Source organism: Lycium barbarum, chromosome 6 (genome assembly GCF_019175385.1).
Source record: "Lycium barbarum isolate Lr01 chromosome 6, ASM1917538v2, whole genome shotgun sequence".
Taxonomy (NCBI): domain Eukaryota; kingdom Viridiplantae; phylum Streptophyta; class Magnoliopsida; order Solanales; family Solanaceae; genus Lycium; species Lycium barbarum.
Genome location: NC_083342.1, coordinates 24,937,008 through 24,948,100, shown reverse-complemented (window position 1 = coordinate 24,948,100; position 11,093 = coordinate 24,937,008). Strand labels below are relative to the sequence as shown.

General features: G+C 36.3%; 1 protein-coding gene across 1 annotated transcript; it reads left to right on the top strand.

Annotated features, from left to right (window-relative positions):
- The first annotated feature begins 5,719 nt into the window (after nucleotides 1-5,719).
- LOC132599654 (uncharacterized) lies at nucleotides 5,720-7,325 on the top strand. Its single transcript, XM_060312950.1, has 2 exons — nucleotides 5,720-6,573; nucleotides 6,639-7,325. The coding sequence occupies exon 1, from the start codon at nucleotides 5,739-5,741 to the stop codon at nucleotides 6,483-6,485; it is 747 nt and encodes a 248-aa protein (XP_060168933.1). The 5' UTR covers nucleotides 5,720-5,738; the 3' UTR covers nucleotides 6,486-6,573; nucleotides 6,639-7,325.
- Nucleotides 7,326-11,093: the final 3,768 nt, after the last annotated feature.

Below are 11,093 nucleotides of genomic sequence, written 5' to 3'. Positions count from 1 at the left end.
CGATAAGTGGGACTAAAGGATAGTAATCACAAATAGGGATGTGAAGTAAGAGAGAGAATGACCAGACCTTGCAATGATACTAAGAGATTTCCAGCTCTCGAGAGGTGTATAAAGGGATAAATGTGTAGTCATACTGACACGGTTGCCTCGGAAACGGAGAAGCTTTCCTAAAAGATGATTTAAGAATAGAACGGATTTGCACGTTTAAAGAAATATTTTACGAACGTTAGGGTCGATACTATAAAATAACAAGTGGAGAAGGGCGCTCGGGGAGGAAGGAAGTCAAGGAAGGTTTGAGGATGAAAGCAGGAAAGGTACACTAATGGGCTGGTCAAAAGAAGAAGAAAGGAAGAAAAGAAAAATTGAGCAATCACCAAGGACAAGCGAGAGGTTAATGAACTAACAAAGCTAATCGGGAGGTAGTACATCAATGACATGGGATGAGGATAAGGAATACCGAGGTTTAATTATAAAGGAAATAGAAGGATGTATGGGAAATATTCATGAGTATGGACTAGCCTTGGCGGCAGGAAGGAGAAGAAAGAAGAGGGTATATTTGCAAGGAATTCATGACATGAACAAGAAGTGGCAGAACACTGGAAGAACTACAAAGCATAGGTGGGATGCAAATAAGTAGTCAAGGAAAATTTCGGATAAGTGAGCCAAGAGAATAAAAGGATTGATAGTGGAAGGGGAAGAGTGTGGCATATTAACCCTTAATGATTTATTGTAGACGTAGAGTGAAACCGGAAACTCAGAGTAAGAAGAATTTCAGTGATAATAGTTGTGGAGGAAGACGAGGGATAAAAAGAGCAAAGTGTGACCAAACGTTTCGTAAAATGTTTTGATGGATTCCAATGTTTCCATTAACCCGTTGATTCGGGAAATGTTCAGTCATAAAAGGTAGAAGTAGAAAGGCCTTAAAAAAGGCAGCGAGAATGGATATGTAATGCATAAGCACTTCATTCAAATGCAAAGCCCTCGATTAGCAGAAAGGAAAATAAGTCAAGATATACGATGAGAGAATTCCGGTATTATAAGAGACCAAAAGAGTCGAAGGATAGTTAGGGTAGGCCGATGACTACTGATACTCAGGAGTTACTAGTGTATAAGAACACCCTTAAAAAGGGGGGAAGGGCAGATCTAGTCCTAAAACGAGGTATGGCATTGTCAAAAGTCCAAGGAAAGAAAGAGGTTAGCTTAAGGAGGCCAAAATTCGGGACGTATTGGCATACCAAGAACGCATTAAGAGGGAGAAGGAACGAATTAAAGATAAACATACCACAAAGCAGGTATGAAAAGGAATTAAAATGGATCAAGAGAATACTTTATGCGGATGTGAGATATGATATTTATAGACCAAGGAAATTTGTGCTGCACCTAAATAGGCAGCGACGTATCCTAAAGAGTAATAAAGAGAGTAAGAAAGCTCTGCAAGCTAACTACAAAGAGAATGATGAAATGGTTGATGAGTACAAAGGACACTTTGGGTTACAATGGAAGAAAATCTTGATATTAAAGGAAAAATATAAGAATCTTAACAAAGGGAGTAACGATAAGCGGTGTGGCAATCTCTAAAGAGAGGAAGAACGATGTGGGTGCAGATAGAAAGGCAGCAGCATCAATAGAAATTAGAAAGTATATCACGGGTCACTAACCATACTGAGCATAAGGGTATGTATTATAGAATTATATGAACCATCAGCGTAAGGTTATGCCCCACAGAAGGGAATGGACACACCGAAAAGCCAACAAGGAATGACAGTTAACTAAGTGATCACTGGAATAAGGAAGTCAAGGGTAAGTATACCATACTGATGTTGGAAAGAAGCTGTGGTTAAGTGAGAATTGCCCTAAATTTATAATTATAAGTTATATTGCAAGATTTGAGTCAAAGGAATTAAAGGGAGAGTTTGACAAGAACTCGAAGATATTGTGAGCTATAGACCAGTTTGAACTATGATTATTGGTTCATCGCAATATATAATCCTGCTACAAGGACTAATAGAGATGGTGATGGAACATTAGGAATGTACGTATTTAAGAAATCGTATTGAGGATATGGTTATAACCTATCATGGAAAGGAATTAAGACGGATGGTTGAAGAAACGTAACCGTTAAGAGTAAGGATTTGTCAGTAGCAGAGTAACGTTGAACAAGCAACGGGACATTAGTTTAAGAAAATCTATGATGAATCGGAAAGCCTGGCTGATGAATTACGAGGGGATAATCTAGCATGTATCTAAGCTCAACAAGTACAAGTAGGGATAGCCAAGATAGCATCGGAGGAGTCAACAAAGGAAAGTGCTGTATTCAAGCAAGGGAGTTATCCGTTAATAAAGAAATGAGGAACGAAGAGGAAGGACGCCCGCAGGACGGTGAGTAACCGTGGCATGGCTAGTTAAACCACAGGAAGGAAGAGAGAATGAGAATGGAATATACTAGCTAACTTGTATACATGAGGATTGAAGACTGTACGACTCACAAATGAATTTGATAAGGAACTAAGAAAGAGCAGGACGAAATTGACCAAATTATAGTATAAGAATATGGTAATCGAACAAAATTCAATGAGGATATTGAGGATCGACTCACTACAACATTCGAGGACGAATGTTTTTAAGGGGGGAAGGATGTTACACCCCGTATCTTCGAAGAAGAACTTATCAAATTTGAAACATAAGTACGTTGAGTTATGGTTAAGTAAAACCACTTTGGAATATAAGGAGCAAACATTATTAAGTATATTTAATGAGGAAGGATGTATATAAGGTATACCAGAAGGTTTTATAAGGAAATGAGTGGAAGAAATGGAGTAGTACGACTTTGGAAAAAGGATGGGCAATGTTTTGTGTGAAAATTTTGGTCCAACTTGGTGGACAAATATCTCTTAGCATATGAAGTTTTTTAAGGTGAAACAAAAGCCTAAAATGAAGTTCGTCGAATCTAGTTTCCAACGCAACAAACCGCTCATCGATCAGACATTGGAGTAGAGAATTATGGACGTTACAAGTTCATTTGACACAGCAGAAACGCGTGCTACAGTACTACTATAGTAACCTACTTGCTACAGTAATACTACAGTATGCTACAGTAAAATGCTACAGTGACCCCCCCGAATTTGAACTTTATAAAAGGGGAAAAACACCATTTTTTTCACAAAAAAATCAGATTGGGAGCTCAGCACATATAGGGGTATTTTGGTCATAAAAAGTTGAGAGAATTGAGTGCTTTTAGCTAATCAAGGCTCAGATAGTGCGTAGTTGTGATCATGGTATTAACTTGCATTGGATTTATGTTGTATTCAAGGTGGAATCTTGAAGATATTATCGTTTTGACAAGAAAAAGGTATGAATCTTTCTCTTTTGGTATTATTTAAGACTTAATTACGGAGATAAAGTCGTTAAATAATTGTGTAGTAAGTTGGTTAGTTATGGAAGTTGGAAAACAGCGTGTGGGCTGTTTTATGGTACATATTGGTGTTGGAAATGATGTTATTGATGTTGGTATTGTTGTTGTTGTTGTTGGTTGCTGAATTGAGATTCCGGGCTAGCCATATAAACAGGGGAAATGCTGCCCGATTTTGAGCAGGATATAAAATAGTTTGACTTGAAAGCTTAGCACAAATATACTACGATGAGTCTAACGATTGTGTGAATCCTCTTAAATGTAGACTTGCGAGCTCGGACGAATAAGTGTAGATAATTGGAGGCTGAACAGGTATGATAAGGCTCGTCCCTTTCTTTCAAAGGCATGATTCCTATGGTATGATTTCATAAATGTTTCCGTAACCTTCTTGTTTTCAAAAACTAAAAGTCCATGCTTCTTAAAGCTTCTCAAGATGTGGAGGATAAGAATGATTTTATTATGGTGACAATGATAATGATGATTTCGTGTTTTAAGAACTCAAGTTTATGATTTCAAAGCGAATATGAGAATGTGGAGCTACTTCTAGATTTTCTCAATTTTACTCATTGATGATGACTCTACTTCTAAAGGCTCCAAAGTGTATGTAAAGCTATCCCTTCTTTCTTTATGGCATGAACTACATAAAGTGAGCGAACGGCGAACATACATGACTCCAATGAACTCTAATTCTCAGTGGTACTTGACATGATAATTGTCTTTGATTCTCAAGTGTTGGTTTATTCTAATTATTCTATTGAGTCTCAGATGATGATTTAGTTTGCATATGGTTGCTCATGATATTCTACACGTGCATACCGTTAATATATCATTCACCGAGTCCCGGGCAGGGTACGTAATCGTGCACAGTTTCATTGCATTGTTCACCGAGTCCCTCACTAGAGGGCCGGGTATGTATATTATATATTTCACCGAGTCCTTCACTAGAGGCCGAGTACGTATTACATTTCACCGAGTCCCTCACTAGAGGGCCGGGTACGTATTATATTTCACCGAGTCCCTCACTAGAGGGTCGGGTATGGTATATGTATGATTATTTCACCGAGTCCCTCACTAGAGGGCCGGGTACGATTTATTATATATGCATGCATAACTCATCTTATAAGGCACGGATGCATTGGTATCTTTGATTATCGTACTCGTCCCCTGTTAACTTTTTGCTCAGCCATGATTTTCTTTATTGTACTTCATGCCTTACATACTCAATACATTTTCCGTACTGACCCCCTTTCTTCGGGGGCAGCGTTTCATGCCCGCAGGTACAGACACTCAGTTTGGTGATGCTCCAGCTTAGGACTTTTGCCCAGCTGCTTGGAGAGCTCCATAGGTTATTTTTGTACAGACCCTTTTGACGTAGACTTTGTTACACTCTTAGAGATCTGTAGACATATGTGGGTTGTGTATATACGGTTTGGTCAGCTATATCGATGTAGTTCGTCTTGGATGTCCCTATGTATTGTGGCAGCCTTGTCGGCTTTCATATTTGTTATGTTTTGGTTAGCTGTGGCTCCTCAGGAGACAGGTTCATTCTGATATATGGAATTATGATTCTACAACACGCTTTTACAGATTTCCACATTGTCCTTAGCTTCAGTCTGATTATATCTAACAGGTTCGTATATGAGTGTCCAACTCGGGCACTAGTCATGGCCCACCGATTTGGGTCGTGACACTTGGATGATTACAATAGATTAGAGGCTTATGCAAATAAGATTAGGATCAGCAATCCTGGTAGTGATGTGGTGATCAATTTATCAAAGGCTTGATTGGAACAAGGTAAAATACAGTTTCTTAGAATGTATATGTGTTTCAATACCTTCAAGTTGGTTTGGAAAAAATGTTTAAGACCCTGTATTGGACTGGATGGGACCTTCTTGAAGGGTCACTACAAGGGGAAACTACTGGTGGCTATGGCACAAGATTGTGACACTTCATTCTATCTATTGGCATATGTTGTAGTGGATAAGGAGACAAGTAGGGCATGGATAGTGTTTTTGCAATTGCTGGAGAATTCTTTGAATTTGAAGAAGGGTGAAAGCATCATCTTTATATCTGATATGCAGAAGGTAAATAATATGCCCAATATGTATATCTTTTAATGTACTTTTTACAGTTTTTATCTAAGTAGCTTCTGATTACTTAATTCTTTGACACGAACAGGGACTGTTGGATGCTATCAAAAATGTGCTTCCTTTAGCACAACTTAGGTAAATTAATAGGATGTCTTAATTTAATTCATTCTTAATTTTTAACTAAACAGTTGATTGAAATTTTGTGCAGGTGGTGTGTAAGGCATATTGAGGCAAACTGGATGAAATACTGGAAGTCAGGTGACATGAAGAAACTTCTATGGTGGTCTACTTGGAGTACTTATGAGGAGGATTTTAAGGACCAGTTGAGTGCACTTGGTGAATTGCCAGAGAATGCTACCAAGGACCTTCTTAAGCATCCATTAAAAGGATGGTGTAGAGATTATATGGACACTGTTTGTAAAAATCAGATGGTGGATAACAACTTTATCGAGTCCTTCAATTCATGGGTACTACAACTAAGAGGTAAGCCTATGTTGAGAATACTTGAGGAGACTAGACTTAAGATAATGAATAGGCTGAGAGAAAAGGAAGATGAGGCAAGGTCATGGACCACAAATTACAGTCCATATTGCATGAAGTTGTTTACTGCCCACATGATGATAGCAAACTTGTGTAATATTGATTTTAATGGTAAGGATGGGTATGAAGTGTCTGAGGGTGATGATAGGCACATAGTGATTCCGGTACAAAAGAAATGCACCTGCAGATCTTGGCAGCTGACTGGCATCCCATGCCCCTATGCCATCAAGGCATTGTTGCACCAAAAGATTGATCCTATGAATGAAATTAATTGGTGGTACAGCAAGAAAGCCTACTTGTTGACATATGGGACGAAGCTGCTACCTGTTAGAGGGGAGAAATTCTGGAAAGTGTTACCAGAACATAAAATGGCCCCACTTGATATTGTGAAGACTGATGGCAGACCTAAGGTTCAAAGAACTAGAGAAAAGGATGCAGCAATTTAAAGAGCTGGAGAGTGGGCACATTCTAGAAAAGGAACTAGAATGACATGTAGTGTGTGGTTCTTATTCTCACAATGCAAGGAAATGCAAGGTAATTAACTATCTTATTTATACTTTACCTATGAAATATTCAAACAAACTAATCATTTTTCACAGGTTGTTGAAGAAGCAAGTACTTCAAGAACTAGGAAAAGGGCCAAATTTGTTGAAGCACAAGAGGTTGATGTCAACAGTTCAGCACCTCAACCATCACAAGAAGGTGACTTGCATTTCATGCCCACACCTAGAGTTCAACAGGAGTAGTATGAAAGATTTGGTCCACTTTCAGAGGATGATAGTGATCCAGATCTAAGGCTAAAGATCATTTCTGAAGAACAAACAAGGTTGAGAATGAGGCAAGTTAGAAGATTGCAAACTGGAAGTAGAGTGATTTCTTTCAAGGGTGACCATACTGGTGTGAGTGAGCCTACAAATTTGCCTTACTCACCTACTAAGCTTACTCGGATAGGAAAATAAGTTGTCACTAGCAACCACTTGGAAAGGGCAAGAGAGAAGAAGGTGGGAAAGTTGAAGACTATAAAGACAAATGGGAAGATCAAATTTAGAGTCTTGGTTCTGTTTATTATTTGTAATATTGACTTAATTCTGCCAGATATTGTATTTCCAACTACCAAATAGGGTTAGTTTTTGTAAGATTTGGTAGTTGGAAATGTAAGCTATTGGTTTTTCTTTTGTGTTATAGTCTGGCAAAGTGCAAATAGTAGGAAGTGTAGGTTTAAGTATTTTAAGTTTGTTGGATTGCTAGTTTATGTTTGTAATATTTTGACTTGTGTAATGACTATGGTGTTTCTGTCCAGTTTCTGAAATTTGTTTGTCGAATGGTTTAACAGGTTTTATAATGGTTGTTGACACAATTTAAGTTTAGTTTTTATGCCACCGTTATGTTCAGTTTCTGTGCACATTTTACGTGCAGTTTAAGTGCACATGTATGATGTTGAAATGTGCACAAAAACCATCCGAAAATACGTACACAAACATGTATGTTTTCTCCAGATTTCCACATAAATTTCTGTCCAATTTGGAATTGAATTCATATCAGTTTATAAGGGCAAATTTGGCAGTTTTTGTATTGAAAGGGATAGTTATTTGCAGATTTTCACATTGGTCAAATATTGCATTAAATTATGTTGAATAGGGGGGTTGAATGGGTGGTTGGAATTTGAAGATGTTGAATGTGTTGGTTGAGATTATGTAGCCAATAAACACATCGGTTGAATGGGTTGGTGAATTGAACAATATAAATTGTCACCACTCCAACTGTGCCAATGCACATTCCAGCACAATACTAATCTTCAACACCTAATTATCAACTTATTCCCACAATTTGTCCGATATGCCACCACTCCAAGATAGTGTGGTAGCTTATTTTGAGAAAAAATTAACAAGATCAAACGCGGAGAACGATGATTTTGTAAGGGTTATTTTTGGTTTTCAATCGTTTTACTTTCAGTCTTTACTATTATTAATAACATCTATTTTATGTATTTTTGTAGATCTTTCCAAGTGACCATCATGAACAGCTTCCAACCTCTGAGAGAGAGGTTGTTGTACAATACGAACATAATGCAGTCAATATGCAATGCAAAATCGGAAGTGTCACGTCCCGAACCATGGCTTGGGCGTAACACGACACTCGGTGCCTGACTGCATGTGACCGACCGAATCACATGGTTTGCTGAATCAACATGAGGGATAAACATGAGTGGAATATAATGTTGACATCTAATTTTTGACCTCCCATAATTTATTTTAATCACCCCGAGTCCTTGAATATTAAATAGACTGAAATAAGTATTTTTAGAAGCCAAAATAATTTTATAAAATAATTTTGATAATATTTTACCATTCTCACGTGGTAAAATAATTTATGTAAATATTACAAGTCATTTGGAAATTAATTTACATATTATTAGAACACTATTGGTATTTTCCAGAAAAATTGAATCAATTTAGTAAGTATTTCACTTCGTTTAATTCAAGGACATTGGTTATTTAAAATAAACATCCAATTTTTCCATTTAACTTTAATTTTTTTGCACAAATAGATCATTATGGTCAAAATATGATTACAATTGAAATAATCAATTGAATAATCTAATTTTCACTTTAATACTAGTTCATGTTTTATCTTAGTTAGGGTCATATTTGCAAATTAGAAATTAATTAGCAAATTAATTTCAAAGTGGTCTTGATTGCAAAAAATGTTCAATTAGTGGACATTCTTTTAAATATGGCTATTTGTTTAAAATTATATGTAGAAGCTCCTCCTAATATACATGTTTACATGGATATACACATGAATATACATATACATGTGTATATCTCATATACACACATGTCTAAAGCTGGGCCGCCTATTCTTTGTTTTTTTAAAAAGTGGTCGGGTCCCGTCCATTAAGGACAGACCTAACCCAACAACTCAAAAATATAAAAGCACAACGGCTTCAACCAAAAGAACCCCTAAGGGGTTGTTCTTATTTTCTCAGTTGAAGGGTTTTTAAACCCTAACGTCGGTTTAAGGAGACTTCATCTCTCCTACGTGGTTCACAATTTTTGGCAAACTTTCAGAGTGCCACAGGCATGGCACAGTCGTGGTGTGTCCTTTTTGAGGAAAATCATTTAATGCTTCTTCCTCTTTCATCAAAAATCAAGCCAAACGAGGTATAAATTTGTATTTTTACTTCACTTTTTCGTTACAACGGTCTCAAAGCTCCGCAAATCTTAATAGTCTTTGTTTGCATGTGTTTGAAATGCTGGTTTCTCATTGTTTCGTTGAAGACCTCTCGAATTGGGGTCAAATTTGTTTCTCTGAGTATTTTTGAGTAGATCTTAGTCGTATATGTTTCAATGTGCTAAAATCTGGGCCATTGAAACAATGTGGAGAAGCAACGTTTTCTTGTCCCACATCATTTGAGAATTAGGGTTTTATGATTTATAGAAACCCAAATTTGCATTTTTAGAACATGTTTGAGCATATGAAAATCTCATTTGCCTAAAAATTCGAATACCTAGGGTTTGTAGCTATTTTTGCTTAAAACCTTTAAATATTAAGTGTTGTTGTTATTGTTGATTGGAGGCTGAGTGTTGGAATTTGGAGGAAAAAAGGGTCTTCTAAAGTTCAATCTCTTCTAGGCTGCACCATAAAAAGGTAATTTCTCATCTTTTCTTTTATGGCATTTCATTATTTTATGCTTTATGTGTTATTAGTTTAGTTTCAATGTAGTTAGTTTAGCAGTTCATTTTGTGTAAGTTAGGTTAAGATGATGTTGATTAGTTTAGTAACTGGGGTCTGCTTTCTGTCTACATTAGCTTAATATGTGTTTATTTGTTAATTGGTTGTTATCTAAGTTAGTCTAATATGTATTGCTGTCTATATTAGTTTAATATGTGTTGCTTGTTAACTTGTTGTTGTCTAGGTTGGTTTAATATGTGATACTGTTTATATTAATCTAATATGTATTCTTGATTGGCTTAATTACTGTCTGCTAATATTGGGTTTATAGTAATTGTGGAAGTATCTACATTAACCTAGATTACTGGTCTTATCCATATGTGTGATTTAAATCAGTATTTGGTTTTTAAATACATAACCCTGTTCCTGAATCATGCTAGATCATTCTAGATCATTCATAATATTGCCTAAAAGATTTATAGTCTAAATTTGTCTAAAAGGGCAAGTAATCAAGTTTAGATGTTTTATAATGGTCTCTGTTTGACCCATATTCTTTGACAAACCTGTATTCACTTTAAATAAGGCTTAACTTTGGTTATATGATTGCGTGTAAACATAAAATGTGGCTTGAGTTGGGCAGTAAGTTGGCATTGGCATTCACGGGAGGTTGGAAAGGAATTTGGAAAAAAAAAAGAAGAAACTTGTTTACAAGATTAGGCTTAGTCTATGACCTGTTAAAATTTTCTTACATAATCTATTGAGAATTTGTTTTAACATATGGCTATGTTGGTGTCTTGTTTGAATGAAATTAATTTTAAAAGGAGATTATAAACATCTAATAACTAAGTGATGACTTGTTTGGGTTCTGAATTTGTTCTTAGACACCTAGTTGCGCCTCTTTGTTGAAGCTGAATGTCTATTTGACTGGGTGTTTAACTTGTAATTGGCTTATGGATTTTAAAACTGGAACTCTTTGAGTTATCTCAAAACTATCAAATCCTTTTGGTATGGTTTGTTGCTGTGTTGATAAATAAGTTAGTCTAATCCAGTGACTGATAACTTGCTAGGTGTCTTACTTAATTACTTTGTTTGTCTAAAATGGATTCACTTATTCAATAAGGTTAAAACAAATACTTACCCTTTATGAAATACTGGTTTAAACCATGCTTCACTAATCCACCAAGAAGATAATTTAAACAGGATATTTGTGCAGTTCATCTAGGTACATTAAGTCCATTGAAGTCTGTTTAAGTGAAGTAGTGGTCTTATTATCTCCTCATGCTTTCAAGTGTAAGTTGGCTTAAAATTTAACTTCCTTAGAGTGTAAGTTAATCCTGGAAACCCTTGAATCTTGTGCGGCATCAGGAACAAGAAGGTGA

Coding starts and splice junctions, on each gene's coding strand:
- LOC132599654 (XM_060312950.1), top strand. CDS start 5,739: ATGAAATACTGGAAGTCAGGTGACATGAAGAAACTTCTATGGTGGTCT.